The sequence below is a fragment of the Thermochaetoides thermophila genome (assembly GCF_000221225.1).
Source record: "Thermochaetoides thermophila DSM 1495 unplaced genomic scaffold scf7180000011821, whole genome shotgun sequence".
Classification (NCBI taxonomy): domain Eukaryota; kingdom Fungi; phylum Ascomycota; class Sordariomycetes; order Sordariales; family Chaetomiaceae; genus Thermochaetoides; species Thermochaetoides thermophila.
Window position 1 is genome coordinate 1,490,666 of NW_006383037.1, and position 16,708 is coordinate 1,507,373.

At 54.0% G+C, this 16,708-nt stretch overlaps 4 protein-coding genes across 4 annotated transcripts; 3 read left to right on the top strand and 1 right to left on the bottom strand.

Moving 5' to 3' along the window:
- Positions 1 to 687: 687 nt before the first annotated feature.
- On the top strand, positions 688 to 2,760 carry CTHT_0063260 (carboxypeptidase B-like-like protein; the record flags this gene model as incomplete). The annotated part of the gene is made up of 3 exons (XM_006696570.1): positions 688 to 869; positions 933 to 1,293; positions 1,351 to 2,760. The coding sequence occupies 3 exons, from the start codon at positions 688 to 690 to the stop codon at positions 2,758 to 2,760; spliced, it is 1,953 nt and encodes a 650-aa protein (XP_006696633.1).
- Positions 2,761 to 3,330: 570 nt separating this feature from the next.
- Positions 3,331 to 4,595, bottom strand: CTHT_0063270 (uncharacterized protein; the record flags this gene model as incomplete). Its single annotated transcript, XM_006696571.1, has 2 exons — positions 3,331 to 4,025; positions 4,088 to 4,595. 2 exons carry the CDS (start codon positions 4,593 to 4,595, stop codon positions 3,331 to 3,333), a joined length of 1,203 nt encoding a protein of 400 aa, XP_006696634.1.
- Positions 4,596 to 5,339: 744 nt separating this feature from the next.
- On the top strand, positions 5,340 to 7,606 carry CTHT_0063280 (RNA polymerase II transcription mediator-like protein; the record flags this gene model as incomplete). Its single annotated transcript, XM_006696572.1, has 2 exons — positions 5,340 to 5,714; positions 5,771 to 7,606. 2 exons carry the CDS (start codon positions 5,340 to 5,342, stop codon positions 7,604 to 7,606), a joined length of 2,211 nt encoding a protein of 736 aa, XP_006696635.1.
- A 3,641-nt stretch (positions 7,607 to 11,247) lies between these two features.
- CTHT_0063290 (uncharacterized protein) lies at positions 11,248 to 14,857 on the top strand (the record flags this gene model as incomplete). Its single annotated transcript, XM_006696573.1, has 2 exons — positions 11,248 to 14,082; positions 14,138 to 14,857. The coding sequence occupies 2 exons, from the start codon at positions 11,248 to 11,250 to the stop codon at positions 14,855 to 14,857; spliced, it is 3,555 nt and encodes a 1,184-aa protein (XP_006696636.1).
- Between the last annotated feature and the right edge of the window lie 1,851 nt (positions 14,858 to 16,708).

Here is a 16,708-nt window from a genome sequence, read left to right on the forward strand (position 1 = left end):
TATGAACATGGACGCTGTTCGAGTTGAACTACAGAACTGGAAACTAATCTAAACCTCAGAGAATGCAAGGGATTGTCTTATTCAGTCTTGATCGGGAACGTGGCGAAATCAGAGTGCTTTGTCATCCGGATCCAGCACTGTGAAACGCTCACTGGCCCTGACCTGTGGAGGTGAGAGCAGCAGCCCAGGCGGCACGTCCGAAACAAAACTCCCGAGGAACGACAACAGATACTCCATATGTCTGGCTGGAATTGCCACGATAACTCGAACAAATTCCTGCATGTTAAAAGTCAAAGTCCCGAGTTTACAGACATCAATCGAAAGCCTTTCGTTTTTGCGCTTATACAGCACGGTGCCGAGCTCTTCAGCCAAGAGAAATCGACACTGTTAGGGTCCGGACCCGCACGCGCCAAGCCCCTTGGCCCCCTGCAGTCGTAAGCCGCTTCTTGCATCGCTGTCCCAATCGCATTTGAAGGCAAGAACCCCTTCGGCCAGCCCTGAGCGCCAACCTCAACTTCACAAGGTGAAGAAAAAAAAACCCTTTGTTTGGCTTGACTTGTCAGGCCCCCAATGATCGCGGTCGACACTCTCAGGTAGTTTGCCATTGCTGTCGCTTCTTTATCTCATTCACTCCCGTTGCCGCGCCGTTTGTGGACCGCGCAGCACGGGCTAAACATCACGATCGCCATGACTCCCAGCCGTAGCTGGATGAGGGCCTTGATGGGCTCTTTACGCATGCCCACGGCCGTCGCGGCTCTTTTGCTTTCATGCGCGGCCTCGCTGGCTGCTGCAGAGAAATCGGCCGCCGATTACTTCGTTCATTCTCTTCCCGGCGCACCCGAGGAGCCACCGATTAAGATGCATGCTGGGTAAGCTTCCTCCCCGCTGACTTCCTGTTCCTCCCAGGCCAACAAGCTGACAACCACGTCTAGCCACATTGAAATTACGCCTGAGCACAACGGAAACATTTTCTTCTGGCACTTCCAGAACAGACACATCGCGAATAGGCAGCGCACTGTTATCTGGCTGAACGGCGGCCCGGGCTGCAGCTCCGAGGATGGCGCCCTTATGGAGATCGGCCCCTACCGTCTCAAGGACGACCATACCCTAGTCTACAACGAAGGCTCGTGGAACGAGTTTGCCAACGTCCTCTTCGTCGATAACCCGGTTGGTACCGGTTACAGTTATGTCGACACCAATGCCTACGTCCACGAGCTCGACGAAATGGCCAGCCAGTTCGTGACGTTCCTGGAGAAGTGGTATGCTCTGTTCCCCGAGTATGAGCATGATGATGTGAGTTACCCTGGATCTGTTACGGGAAAGTTACCCAGCTGACCTCTTTTTGTGCAGCTGTACATTGCGGGCGAGTCGTATGCCGGTCAACACATCCCCTATATCGCGAAACGCATCCTGGAGCGCAACAAGCAGCCCAACATAAAGTACAAGTGGAATCTTAAGGGCCTGCTCATCGGCAACGGATGGATCTCCCCGCGCGAGCAATACGAGGCATACTTGAACTACGCCTTTGAAAAGGGGCTGGTGAAGAAGGGCAGCGACATCGCCAACAAGCTCGAGGTGCAGCTACGCATCTGCCAGAAGGAGCTGGCTGTCGGTCCTGCTGCTGTCGACAACCCAGACTGCGAAAAGATTCTTCAGGATATGTTGATGCTCACGTCCAATGTCGAAAAAGGCCAGCGCATGTGCTACAACATGTACGATGTGCGCCTGAAGGACACCTACCCGTCCTGTGGCATGAACTGGCCTCCAGACCTTAAATTCGTCACCCCTTACCTCCGCCGTACGGACGTCGTCAACGCTCTGCACGTCAACCCTAACAAAGTCACCGGCTGGGTCGAATGTTCCGGCTTCGTCAGCTCCAACTTCCGCCCAGTCAAGTCCAAGCCATCCATTGACCTCCTCCCCGACCTCCTCGCCGAGATCCCCATCCTCCTCTTCTCTGGTGCCGAAGACCTCATCTGTAACCACCTCGGCACTGAAGCCCTGATCAGCAACATGGTTTGGAACGGCGGCCGCGGCTTCGAACTCTCCCCCGGCACCTGGGCCCCCCGCCGGGAATGGACCTTCGAGGGCGAGACGGCCGGCTTCTGGCAGGAGGCACGCAATCTGACCTACGTCGTCTTTTACAACGCCAGCCACATGGTCCCTTTCGACTTTCCCCGCCGCACGCGCGACATGCTCGACCGCTTCATGGGCGTGGATATCAGCTCCATCGGCGGCAAGCCGACCGATAGTCGTCTCGACGGCGAGAAGGGCCCCGAGACGACAGTCGGCGGCGCCGCTGGGAACAGCACGACTGCCAAACAGGAGGAGAAGGAGAAGCTGGATGCTGCCAAGTGGGAAGCCTACCGGAGGAGTGGTGAGATTGTGTTGGTGATTGTTATCATTGCCGCTGGCGCGTGGGGTTACTTCGTCTGGAAGGACCGCCGAAATAAGCGGCATGAGGGCTACCAGGGCTTGGCTGGCGGCGAGAACGGTTCGGCCGGGTTCATGGCGCATCATCGCAGGCAGTCGTCGCTGCGGCAGCAGCACAGGCGTCGGGACTTGGAGGCGGGCGATTTCGATGAGACGCAGCTAGATTCTTTGCATGTCAAAAGTCCTACGGAGGGAAATAATGCTGCCGCTGGGAGGGAGAGCCGGGAGATGTATAGTGTGGGTGGGGTGAGTGAAGATGAAAGTGGAGATGAGGAGGCAGTAAATAAAGGGAAGGGGAAGGAGAGAGCGGAGAATGGGGGACTGTAATTTGATAAATCAATCATTAAGAGACGGGCTTTTGGGTTAGATTGGAGTTTTGTGCGTTTGTTTGTTAGGTATACGCATTGAAAAAGGAACATAGCTTCTTCTCAACTTGGAACTGTCCTTGAAGTCCATCTGTCGTGTCTTCTTCTGGTCCAATATGTGGTGAGGATACCTCATATGCTGGCCAGGATGTCAGATGTAGATTCATCAGTGCAACAAGAAGAAAAGGGACTCAGAAGAGATATTTCGTACTAAAGGACATTCCCTAGGTAGTTCTTAAAAGTTTGCTTCTGCTCGCACTGCTTCGATCCGTTGAGCTGATAAAGCATTTATTTTGATGACATATCCCATGCATTATTGGGAGGTATCATGCCTTATGAGCACACCCAATTCATTAGCTACAGTCATCAATCTCATCCCAACGCCAGTCCCTATACTTAACCGCCCATACCAACATACCAATATACCCGACAAACCCACATCCCAAACCTCAATACCATCCCCAGAGATTACATCTACACAATAAGATAATATCTCGACCCAAAAAAAAAAAACAAAAAACAAATAACGTCATCATTGCCCCGAAGATCCCGTACTCGCCGCACTCGACGGCCTCGGCGGAGGGAACGGCATCAACCCACTATCCTCCCTTTGCATCGGCACGCCCCCCAGCGACACCTCAGGCGCAATCTCCCCATCCTCATCCCCCGCCGTAGCTGTCGCCGCCGCCGCAGCATCGGCCGCATCATCCAGCGACGCAAGCTGCATCCTCTGCTCCTCCGCCCTGCGCTGCGCCTCCTCTGCCAACCGCCTCTTCTCTGCCACATCGATCAAATCATCATCGTCGCTCCAGTACGGGTCATCCTCCGGCAAGTAGGGCATGGCCAGCCTCTTCCAGAAACGGAGTTCCTGTCTGACGGCGCGCGCTTCGACGCGCCGGTCCCAGCGTGCCGTGTCCTGCTCGTAGCGGGCGCGGAATTTGCGTAGGAGCTCGTTGGCCTTGCCCGCGCGGGCTTGCATCTCCCAGATTTGCTCGCGCAGGCGGCAGTTCTCGGCGCGCGCTTCGGCCAGCTGGGCGCGATAACTGCGGTGCCAGGCCGCGACGTCGGCAACGTGACGGGCCTTGTATTCGTGGAATTGGCGCAGCATACCGGCCATTACGTTGGCGTATTGGTTGAGGAGGGCCGCGTTGGCGTCCCGGCTAGATTTGGCTTTTTCAAGGGCTTCGGTTAAGAGAGAGATTTCCATGTCGAGGTTGGCTGTTTGGGCTATGAGGAGGGGTTAGTATCTTAGCTTAGAAAGGGGAAAGAAGAGGGGGAGGGGCACATACCCTTGAGCTCATCGCCGGAGCCGGAGAGTAATTCATCGTTGCCTAGCTCCTTTTCCAAAGCCTTATTGCGAACCTTGCCCACAATCTCGACCATATCTTGCATGGCGCGCTGGTTCTCGGCCAGCTGGCGGCTCAGCTCCTCAACTATCCCGTAGATGTAGTTGAGCTCAGCCTGGTGGCCGGCCGGGATGGGCGCCATGCCGCCGCCCATGTTGCCGCCGTTAATGCCGTTCATAGTGGTAGGCAGGCCGTAGGGATGCGGCGGAAGCGGGTGCGGGGCGTGTTGGGAGTAGTGGATTGGTTGCGGGTGAAGCTGCGGCTGGAATGGTGGTTGTGGGCGTGGAGGTGGTTGTTGCGGTTGTTGGGGTCGCTGGAACAGTTGGTGCAGAGGTAGCTGAAATCGGGGAAATGATAATGCTGGCGTGGACGGTTGTGGTTCTGCCAGCGGACTGGGAAGGGTTGGGGAGGTTGAGGATGGTGATGGCGAAGCTTGAAGGTTGATGTCCATGATGCATCCCCGGACCGGACCCAAACCCTCCTTGTTTTCTGGCTTCCGCTGGGCTGCCGCGCTGGGTAAGACTCCACTCGCTCGGGACCCCCACCAATACTGCGTGTAGTGCACCGTGAGCTTGTTTTGCTGTCGCGTCGTCGAGTAATTCTACCGTGAAGCTAATCCCCTCTTACGTCTATGCGTAATTGATGCCTTGAAGCTGAAAACAAATGTGGCTGTCTTTACATTTTGGCGCAAACTGCATGCGCCTGAGCGTGTTCCTCTTGCTGTTGTGATACGTCGGCCTTACACAAGGGTTAGGAATAGGGTTAGGGTAACTTCTGGTATGCAAGCTCACCCTCAGCTCACTTTCAACGAACACAATTGGACTGGATCCATTTCATCTCTCATTTCAACACTTCTTAAACAATTCGTTGCTTGAATCCGGCACATCATCACGTACTCGGTTTGCCAAAGCTACTTAATTTAAATATTTGACAGTAATACTGACTATATTGGGTGTTTAATGTGATACATCGACAATAGAACAATACCCAACGAGCTCAAGCTTAGTCCATCGGAGTCCTTCACTCTCATCGTCCAGTCAAAGCTGGTGCACACCTCGACTTGTCAGGCTCTCTGAGATGCCGCGCGCACTAGAGAATCCTTCAGTATAACTTAGTCGGATTTTGCGGTCGTGGCCTTCATATACAGCACAGGATAATACCAACTCCATACGGAACTCGCGACCGCGCATCGACGATGTCCACCCCTATCCCCACGCCAGGTAGGAACCCCCTTCAAGGGCGCACGCCCTCACAAGCCCATGGAGCTGCCGGCACGCCACCCGTTTCGACGCCCTTTTCAGCCGCCCAGGCTGTCTTCTCGCCAAATGGCCCGCGCTCGTCGCCGCAGCAGTTTAAAAGATCACCGGCGACCGTGGGCTCAACGACTGCGACAGGCGGCCGCCCCCCAAGCGCCATCAACTTTGACAGCCCCTCGGCGTCAGCAGCCCTGGGCGCTCTACAACCCATGACTCCTGGCATGGACATGACCATCCGGTCGCTGGCAAATCTCGGTCGTGCTAGTGAGGATGAGCGGGCCAAGCGCCTAGAGGAGGTTATCCACATCCTCAGCGTATGTCGTCCTCATTAGGTATACATATTGAACAGACCTTGGCTAACCCCCATTAGAAAAGCAAAGGTCTAGTCAGCGAAGCCGGTCTAGAGAGGTTAGCGCGCAGCCTGGAGCTTGAATTCATGTGGGAGAGCTCAATGGGCAGTGACAACAAGAGGACCCTTATTGTGGCCGGGTCTGCCCTCGAACTGCTGGTGGAGTTCTCCCAGGATGTTGTTCAGTCTGTGACGCTCAACTTCCCTGACTCTCCAGAAATTGTCACTAAGCATGCCCAGAAGGCTGGCGAGATTCTGTTTAACGATCTGCGCCTTGCCCCGGGCCAGAGCCCATTAACTAAGTCTCTTGCCCGCTTTGCGGCAAACTTCGAGCGCCTGGCTGTGCTAGACAAGCTCAGCATCAACCCCGGACTTAACTTGTACGAGGCTGTTGCCGATGTCTACGAAAGCTTAGCGCGTCTTCATGCCTGGGAGCTGCAGAAGCTCCGCGAGGACCCATCTCTTGCGGGCAAGGATGACGAGTACCTCGAGAATCTCGTCCTTTGCACCAAGAGCGGGAAGCCAGCGATGAACGACCGGGGCCGCGTGGGCCTCGCTCTAGACTACTGGAAGGAAAAGCACCTGCTCAGGACCCCTGACGCCGAAGTCGCCTCCTGGATAGCGGATAACGAGCGCACCTGGAGCATCCTCATCGGCTGTGCTCCTCTCCGCGACTTAAGCATCAACCCCGTGCGCATCTCCGACAAGTGGATCGGTCCTAATGTCGTCAAGACCTCTCTCCCGGATGGCCTACACACAGGCGAACCCATCATCGACTGGCTTGACCCCGAGCCAACTTTTATTCCTGCGACGGATCAGCAACAGCAACAGCAACAGCAACAGCAACAGCAACAGCAACAGCAACAGCAACAGCAGCAGGCGGACGCGCCACTTCTTCCACCTCGTTTGCCCGAGGTCGCTTTTCATGCTGTCTTCGACCCGCCCGTGCACATCCCCATCAACCTGTGGCAGCACTTACAAGAGATGGGCTGCGTCCTGCCCGACGAGACAGCCACTCAACCCTTCCAACAGCATCACTTCCGGTCCTTCGATAGCCTCGTCATCCCTCCACCGCAAGGCAAGGAGACAGACGCGACCGAGACAAGAGTATTCAGCTGTCGTAAGAAGACGCCATTCGTCCCTCGGCGGTCGGGAGTCCGGAACGGCGAGGGGGCAACGCAGAAGATGGAGTACAGGATCCATCAGAACACACTCTTCGTTCCAAAGCCCGTGATGTGCCGGACCCTGACGGAGATGAGCTTCTCCCATCCCCAGCAGCTGGTCAGCATCCTGCCTTACTTGAGGCAGTACGCCTTCCTGGCGCAGTTGTTGGAGAATAGCTTTAAGCCTGGGCCGGCGCTCCAACTTCCTACCGATCCAAACGCCGACACCACCACCTCCAAACCTACTCCCAATGCAAAGGCATCGCACAAAAAGCTAGACGACTTCGAAGCCTTCCTCGCCAAGCACTCTTCCCACTCCGGACCCATCTCCAACATGACGCCCTCCCAGCACCAGCCCTCCTCCGACCTCAGCATCGACGTCACCCTCCGCCTGGTCCTGCCATCCCCCAAATTGCAGATAGTCTTCCCTCTGCATGCCACCAGCAAGGAGGAAGTGAAGGGCAAGATCGCACATGTCACGTTCGCGGTAAGGGAGAATGGGAGGCTGGAGGTTGAGATGCAGAATATGATCGAAGAGGAAGGGGATCAGATGGAGGGGGTAAAAACTGAGGGAGACGAGGATGGGGAGGAGAAAAAGAGGAGGAGGCCGCAGCCGGGCGATTTGGCACGGGCGTTGGAGGTGTTGGAGGATGTGGGGAAGTGGGCTGAGTTTGTGAGGACTAGGTGGGTTTGAGGAGGGTGTGATGTAGGGGGAAAATATAGTGTTGATAAGTAATGAGAATTTAAGTGATGGGATCAATGTTTTGGTGTTGATGTGTTTTGATTTTGGTAGTTCTCTGCTCCCTGGTGTGCATCTCGAATATGTATAGAAGAAGGTGCTGATATGTTATTGAGTATGGATCTTGGTCATTGCCAAAAACTTTGTCAGAGAGATCGCCAGGACTGTCTCAACTTTCCCTTTATTCTTGGTGCACCATGGCCTCATGGGCATCAATGGAATTCTTGTCTTAACCATCATTACCATACAGGTAATGAGTTGCGCTGGAAATAAAATGTATTCCTACACTGAAGTATTGTTATTTTTACGTTTATAGAACTTACACAGCATCCTGATTGAAGAGGCAACCAAAATTTTATTTTTATTTTTTTTTCTAATTCATCTTCTTTGAAAGACCAAGAGTAATTATCACAAGATATTTCCTCTAATTTGTCATCCATGGATGCATGGATGTAGGTAAAACCCCACACGAGATGCTTATGTAGTCACGGTGGCTGTTTAGTACTAATCTGCTTACTGTTATGCATAGAACAATTGACGTGTCGATCTCCCATTTCCCAAATTCTGTCCTCTTTAACGTGTTGTGTTGCTCTCGCAGTCTTGTCCCCCGTTCACACACACCCTTCCATAAGTCAGGGTCCAGGCTTGATCAGTCATTCACTCGGAAATTTTGGTTGGATGAGCTTGGAGGGGGATCAACACACGCCAATCTGTGCGTTTCTGCAATGTGGAGGGCTCCATCCAAGCGCAACAAGCAATTGGACGCGTCGATAATTACAGGTCACAACAATAATAAAAGCAATGTTTTGAGCAGGACAAGTGCCTTCTAGATTGCTGTTTTTTCCCCTAGGGATGTTACTTGGTGGAAAGATAATCGTGTCATTAAGTGGTGGCAACAATCGTTGAGGACAAACACAACTTGGGACTTGGAAAGGACAGAGAGGAAAAGGAGAAGCGTGGGGGAGGAAAAAGAATGGGAAAGTCGTGGTGGCCACGGTTCAATTGAACGACAGCGATCTGAAATCGGTCGAGACTGCGTGTCTTGACGAGCTTTTCCTTGTCCATGATGTGGAGCTTCATGGTAATAGAGGAAAAAGGAAAGGCGTGGTGGAGCATGATGGTAACAAGATCTCCTGTTTTGGCTGACGACAGAAAAAAAAAGACTTTACGGTTTGTGGAGCGTAATTTTCATGTTGTTAGTGGGTTTTTGCTGCAGAAGACGTGTTGATGCGGCTCGGAGGACATGATTTGAGAGCTGGAACATGTCTTTTTTGTGTTTTGTTTGGTCTGTGACGTGTTAAGGCAAAAATAAACAAAAACCATGGTGTTATGATAGCTGCCTGGAGGACATTGCCACACAGCACAACATCTGATCACAACGGACCCAACCGTCTTGGGATGAGTCAAAATGAAAGTCATCATGTAAGAAGATAGCGGGAATGGAGGGATTGTGAATTGAAGGCTGCAGGCCACCAAGCAGCTGCGATATATCAAGCCTCTGATTCAAAACAAGCAACTTCAACTCGAGCAACAAAAGCCTAAACAGGGCAATCTGAACAGTCTGTTGTGGCATGCGACAGCCTGATTCTCTCACAGCCGGCATGGGCGTTGGATGCAGCCATGTTTATATAGGCCTTACCTTAGAAGCAAGGTGAGATGGATCAGTGGTTCATGTCTTGAAGTCTTCTCTGCTTGCAAAGATGGTGGTGTCTACTGCAGGGGGACCTGATGTAGGTCGACGGCCGGCTGTCCTGGGACCTGCATTGTGTTTGCACCAGGCTTGGGTCGCATCCAACGGTTGGCCATTCCAGCCCAAACCACCGGAGACGCACGGGAGGGAGCGGAGGGTCTAAGCGGTGTGAACCTAGAGGATCTTACATCACCCCGCAAGGCTAACGTTACTGTAACAGCATGAGGGCGGAGTTTCTTGGCTTTTTCTCTGAATTGAGGACAGTTCCAAAGGTTTGGGGCTCCAAAGGGGCATCATGATGGAGAAATTCACCGCTTTGCGTAGGTACCACCCAGGTCGGTACAAGCCCAATTGGGAAAGCGATGAACCACAAGTTCATCTGAAGCGGTGAGAGAAGAATGAGGGTTGCTATTCGAACAGCATACATTGAGGTTCATTGTTCGAATTGTGATATTTGTAAGCAGTGGGCCAACAATTGGGCCTTGTGACTTTGACACCTGTCGTGTCTAATGAGGCAGTTGGAGTGCAATGTCTCGTGGCTTTAAGCTCACCTGAAGGCTTGGTAACAAGCGTGAACACTTGTAAAATACAGGTAACGGAAACGTGAGCCGAGAGCTGCGGGAGGGTGCCGCCACCACGCCACCCTGGGTGTGGGTGGGACCCGGAACCCACCTTACAGGAGAGTGGGCGAAGGGACCCTTGTCGAAAAGCGCGTTAGGAACGCGACGCGCGTCAAATCAGCTGTGTAAACAAGAGCAAATGCCCCAAGGTTGTGTGCGCCCTACCTCGCGTGACTGCCACACTCCAGTTCTCAAGACTCCCTGTCTGGATTCTGGCAACGATCAGCTCGGTCGCCTTTCTTTGAAGTTTTCCTTTGGATCCTTCAGCAGACCAAGCTGAATTCCAGTGTATCCATCCCTTCGCTGCGCATCCCCAAGTACAGCTAATTTCGTCATTAGCATCGAGACAAGGACCACAACCCCGCAGCGCGCAATCGCATAGCATCCCATCGCATTTTCGAGACGTTCGCCTGCGCACCGCGCCACATCCATCCCGTTCATTGTGCGTGCAATTATCCGGCATTCCAATATACCGGCACTTTCCCTTTGATTGCAAATCAGGAGAGAGGAAACGACGAGACGAGACGAGACGACGACGCTCAACAATTGTCCTCTGCGCCTTCTGCATCTGGAAGTAGAATGCGCATGTGACTCGCGACGAGAGACGACAAGGCAAGCGCACCATAGGCATCGCGAGTCGCCTTGCACGATTTTTCTCGTAGTGCGTGACGACCAAGGCAGTCGTATCACCAGCTTATCTCCCCGAAGATGCCCAGCCAGCGCTTCGAGTAAACGAACTACCTCCCTCCCATCAAAACAAGCTCAACTTGCGCCTAGCTCTGCAGTTGCTATTGCGCGTTGATCAGATCGCTCTTCTCTCTCTACCAGCTCTCTGCTCTCTCCGGCAAGAACATAACAAAACAAAAACACAGTCTCCGAGTCTAGCTTGGAGACCTTGTGATCGAATATTCCAGATTGGAGCACGTTATCGACGACCTCGTCACTCTTTTTCTGCTGGGCTTCGACAACATATCCATTCTATTCACTCCTTTTTCTCTTTCCTTTAGCCAATTCTTTCAACTACTTTTTCCCCCCCCCCCGGGTCTCATCCGTTTTCAAGGTCGACAGGCTCGCCCCTGAACACGGACTGGCGGCTTCTTGGACGTCCATTTGCTTGACTTCTTCTCAAGTGCCCTCAGATCGTGCTTTGTGGGTTCACGGGCCTCGCTCAGACATAGCAAATCATACAGAGATATCCCCCAATTGACGCGTGCAATCGCAGACGCGCGCACAGCAGATCGTGCTTTGCTCTGGTCCAAGCAAAGCTTTGTGAACAGCCCAACGACATGTCATACTCGAGTACCAGCGGGGGCACTCTTACTCTGCCCTCGCCCACTCATCCTCATAACGTTGACGTGAGCTCTGCAGTTCGGTCGCTGCGTCGCTCTCTCTCTCGGTCACCGTCCAAGTTCCGGCTGTCTAGCACTGCTTCTCCCACTCTCACCTCTACTCCCATGACTTCGTCCATCTTCCGGCAGCCGCTAACCCCCGCGCCAACGGATCGGTCATTGTTCTCAGACCAGCCCGGGCCAGCCACGGGAGCTTCGTCAACCCCGATCCCCGCAACTCCTGCTGGTCCTGCCGAGCCTTCGTCTCCTAAGGCTGCCGCATTCACGGCTCCTCCTCCGCTGCCCGCGGCAACACCTCTTCTACGGTCTAACATCAAGCTTTCACTGCGGTCTACTCGGTCTGCCAAACCAATAACACGTCCCTTGGGTCGCCAGCGACTGTCTCCTAGGAAAAGCCCGCTGAAGCGCGTCTTTGGCCCTGCCCCCGACTCGGGTAACCCAATTCCTTCAGCTTCTTCTTCGTCATCTTCGTCTTCCGACTGCGAGGACAACGACCAAGAAAATTTGGATCTGCCTAGTGGCGCTGAGTCACCCATCGAACTGAGCCCCACGGCTCGTCGCAGCTCCGAGCGACGCAGCTTTGAGCGCGCCAATCGGCTTTCTTTCAGTCTTGAAAGCAACGGCTCTGGCAAGAGCGGCATGGCCAAGTTCCTGGACAATGAGGACAAGTCTACTTTCCCTTCGATTTCCGTCAGTCCTCTTAAGCGTAGTGACGCTGCTATGAGCGTTGACCAACCCACCTTTGGTAGCCCAGTCGCAAAGCGCCGCAGCCTTCACGGTATTTCCGGCGTCAGCAACGGCGTATCGGTTTTCGACCAGAATCCCGCATCGACTACTCCAACTAATATGGCGACCAAGGATAGTAGTAACGGCGCCTTCGACACCCAGGACGATGGCAATCAAGAGTACCGACTAACCGGCACGACCGCATCGCCATTCCGCGATCCTGTCGCCTCTCCGACTCCCACGGTTATGCCCAAGCGTACTTCTTCCCTTCGCAAGAGCACACTACAGCAGCGCCTGGGCGAAAGCCGCGGTGCCCTGAGTCGCCGCGCCGGCGAGAAGCAGATTTCCCAGCTTGCGGATGGCGCGAGCACCCCGATCCCCCGCAATAGGCTCCGCTTGTCGCTGGATCATTACACGCCTACCGAAGAGCGCGTCAACCTCTTCGGGTCTCCGGCCCCGTCTTCTTCCTTGGCCCAGCCTGCGCCGCGACCTGCGAACCAGCCTCATCCGCTGTCCCGTTCTTTGACCCAGTCATCCTCCAGCTCCAGCCAGCCGGATGACTCGCCTACACATGTTCCCGTTTCACATATCGGCGAGAGGCCGCGTGTGCCGCTCAACTTCTCTAAGTCGCTTCCTCCGGGGTCCCAGCGACCAACTAGTGATTCCCAAATGACCCCGCAGTACAAGCAGGCCAAGCCTCTGCAGTCGGCGTTCCTGTCGACCGGCTTGGTTTCCAAGATGAACCGCAATCCGGATCTGCTCCCGCCGAAGCACTCTGGTTTCAAGATGTCCCAAATGCCGGATACGCCTTGCAAGAAGCAGCCCTACAACTCGAATACCTTCCCCCCTCAAGGCACCAGCGGCGGCCGGCGTCAGCGCATCTCATTGGGTAGCCCGTCCACCCCGTTTAGCGGCCTGGTGGCGCCAATCCGCGAGAACAACCCGTTTGGAAGCCAGGATAAGTCCGGCAGTTTCCTGTTCCAGCAGGTTCGCAACGGTCCCGGTAGGAAGTCGAGCGTTCTGAGCCTGGACGGCGATGAGCTGGTCGGTAGCCATGACGACTTCCCTCCTCCGACGCCCACTAAGAACGTGCTCTTCAACAAGTCATCGACGACGCCAGTCCCGAGCGCTCGCGATGAGCAGAGGGAATCGTACACACCTTTCGGCACGCCGGTACCGGGCTTTGGCCTGGGAAGAATCGACGACACCCCTTCGAAGATCGGTCCGACGCAGAAAGATCGGGCCGTTGAGGGCATCACTCGTCCCACGACTCCCTTCTCGGGCGCGAGTCCGTCGCTGAGCTTCTCTCTTGGCCTGAACAACAGCCGCTCGCAGCCCGCGTCCTTCGCTACTCCTGCCCCGAACCGGACCGGTCCTGCCTCCTTCGGGGTGTTTGGCCAGTATACGAGGAACGAGGCTACGAAGACCCCTCTCGGCAAGGAGAACCGGCCGCCGCAGACACCGCAAGACGGGTCGGTCATGCCCGACCCATGCTCTCGGTCAATCTCTGCACGGCCGCCCCCGGCCACACCCACCGGTTCTCAGCCACCTTCGCTCTTTTCTAGTGTCATTGATCGCCGGCTGAGCGTCACTCCTCAGAATCGCCACGGCCCAGTCGAGGTTGACGAATCGCTCATGAGCCGCTTCGACAAGTCGGAGCTCATTGGTAGCGGCGAGTTCTCTCAGGTGTACCGCGTCGTCAAGGCGTCAGCTCCTAGCATGTTTCTGACGGGCTTTTCGACAACTCCGCGCACGCCTTCTAGCCCCGACGACAACTCCCGAGTGTTTGCCGTAAAGAAGCTCAAGCTTCCCTTCCACAGCGCCCGTGAGCGTGAGGCTAAGATGAAGGAAGTGCACATCCTGCAGACCCTCAGCCACTCCAGCAAGATCGTTCAGTTCATCGACAGCTGGGAGCATAACGGCCATCTCTACATCCAAACCGAGTACTGCAGTGAGGGCAGCCTCGATGCCTTCCTTCGCGAGATTGGGCAGTGTGGTCGCCTGGACGACTTTAGGATTTGGAAGATCCTCCTGGAAACAACTCAGGTAAGCATTGATCTAACTTGTTATGTTGGTTGGGACTTGGACTGACCCTCTCTAGGGTCTCATGGCGATTCACCAAGCTGGCTTCATCCATCTCGACATCAAGCCGGCCAACATCTTCATCACCTTCGACGGTTACCTCAAGATTGGCGACTTTGGCATGGCCACCTCCTGGCCTGCTCCCAAGGGCATCGAAGGCGAAGGCGATCGCGAGTACATCGGCCCGGAGATACTTCTCGGCCAGTATGACAAGCCTGCCGATATCTTTGCGCTTGGCCTCATCATCCTTGAGATCGCATGCAACGTTTTCCTTCCCGACAACGGCCCGACTTGGCAGGCATTGCGGAATGGCGACATGTCGGTCGTCCCACCTCTGACGCCTGGCGAGGCCGGTGCTGTTCTACGCGACGCCAACGGCGTGCCGATCTGCAACGACTCAGGGGTGTCGATGCCCGATGAGGATAGCTCATTCGCGTTCAAGGGTATGACCCATGACGCTAGCAATCTCTTTGGTTCCCAGCGGCGTCCTGAGCTGCGCGAACCGCCGCCATTCCTGGCCGATCCCAACCACCCGCACTCGCTCGACAACCTAGTTAAGTGGATGATCCAGCCGAATCCCAAGGACCGCCCCACTGCTGAGCAGTTGCTGGCCTCGGAGCCGGTTACCTGGATTTCTAGTCGTCGCGCAGCTGGCGCGACGGTCTTTGAGGGCAACTGGGGTCCGCAAGTCGGCCCAAGCGTCCAGGAAGGGTCCGACACCGAGATGACGGGTGTTTGAAGATATCCAGCAGGCATCTGGCGCTACGACATATGAAACACACCGCCTACCAAACAATATGATGCCATCTGATGTAGGCTCTGTACCAAACTAATCGACGATACGCTTCCACGACTTCGCGTTTCGATCGACGACTTACGACTGATACCAACGTGGCCCCTACCGACAGGCCACTCAACTGGACGAGGCCCGCCTGCCTCGACGTTGCTGTGCTTCTTTCCTTTGTCTCTCTCATGTACCATCATGCATGTATTGTCTGGAAAGCGGTTTCCCGTTTCATTTACCGGAGTTCGGGGAATCGCATCTGTTACAATACCTGGCGGCTCACATTTCGGGCATAATCTGGGCGGAACAAGGGTTCTTGTTTTTCTCTTCTCTCTGTATGGGAGGGTAATAATGGTTTGATTCTCGTGGTGGGAGGAGGTTGTCTGGCTTTGGTTCCTCGCATGGGATGGGACGGTGTTTCGGCTCTGTCTGTCTTTATCTGGGAACCTGTTGTATTATGACGGGAGGCATCGCATCATGTATGGATGGATGGGCTGGCGCGAATCAAAAACAAAAGGAAAACATCAACAGCATATTGTCATTCATGCATTGCGTTCTCCGTGTATAGATTAACCTTACCATACCATGGCGACGGATGGGACTGGACTGGACTGGACGGGGTCGGTCGGCGTTGGTGTTTCGGCACTACGAGCTTTGTTGGCTTCGCGGTTGTCTGGTCTTGTTGGCTGGTCAAGCAAGGGAGCGCCCATCGGTTATTTGTATGAGGAAGAGGACTATGATGGTATGATATGGATGGATGAATGATTGTGTGGCGAACCTGCTTGACTGTCTGCGGATTGGATGGCCTGCATACGGCCAGTTTACTGACTGACTGCCTATGTACTACTTTGTATGCATGTACCTACTACTATTACTGACTGACTTGACGTGGGAATAATTTACAGCTTTGTTTCCTTTGTCAGATAAGAATTTTGATGGAGCTGTCATGTATTTACATTCTTAGGGTGTGAGTAATGGAGGGGTAGTGTAATAAGAGCGGTACTTGGCTTGAGTTTTTGCAGTATGAGATCTTTTGTGGATATGGTGAACAGCTTGGCCTAAGTCAGCTTTGAGACTCTTGGGGGCTTTTCAAGAAGGCTTCCTTCTCAATCACCTGGGATAACCGAATAATGGGATGGGGGGGGGGGTGGGGGAGGGGGAGAGGGGGAGTACTTGTAGAGTTTGGATTTGTGGTACCCAACTTAAGCTCCGTTTCTTTCCCGTCTTCCTTTGTTGTCCCTTCCTTTTGCCTCATATTTTCTTTCTGATCGTTTCTTGGTCCATGTGCCATTCTGACTACTAACTTGCATTGAATCTTGAGCTCTACGACAGTCTTCTTTCATCGATATTTACACCGGCATCTGTAAGAGACAGCCACTGTCAAGATGGTCAAGATGTAAAATGACGACGTAGAGCAAACTACGACCCTAAAGGAGTTCTTGCATGTAGAGATCATTTCTCTGAGGTGTAAGCTTGTCTGTATGATCGAAAGCTCAGCCCGACAGTTCTTGGTTATAGGAGCCACAGTTTGTTACTCCTTAAAGATTTAGGAACCTAGTTTATGAAGAGAACTGGAACTATATATCTCGTAGTAAGCACACTCGCACTGAGTGCAAAGAGACAGAATTGTAAACAATCCTAGGGTAAAAATTGCATTCCCATACGCCTATGTTGTTCCCTACAAAATACAAACTACCCAGACAGACTAGCATAACCCAACAACAACAACAACTACAACAACAACAAAGACCCAATACGCCAAATACCCTCGCCAACCCAACCAGAATGAACTATTCTAAGATGTCG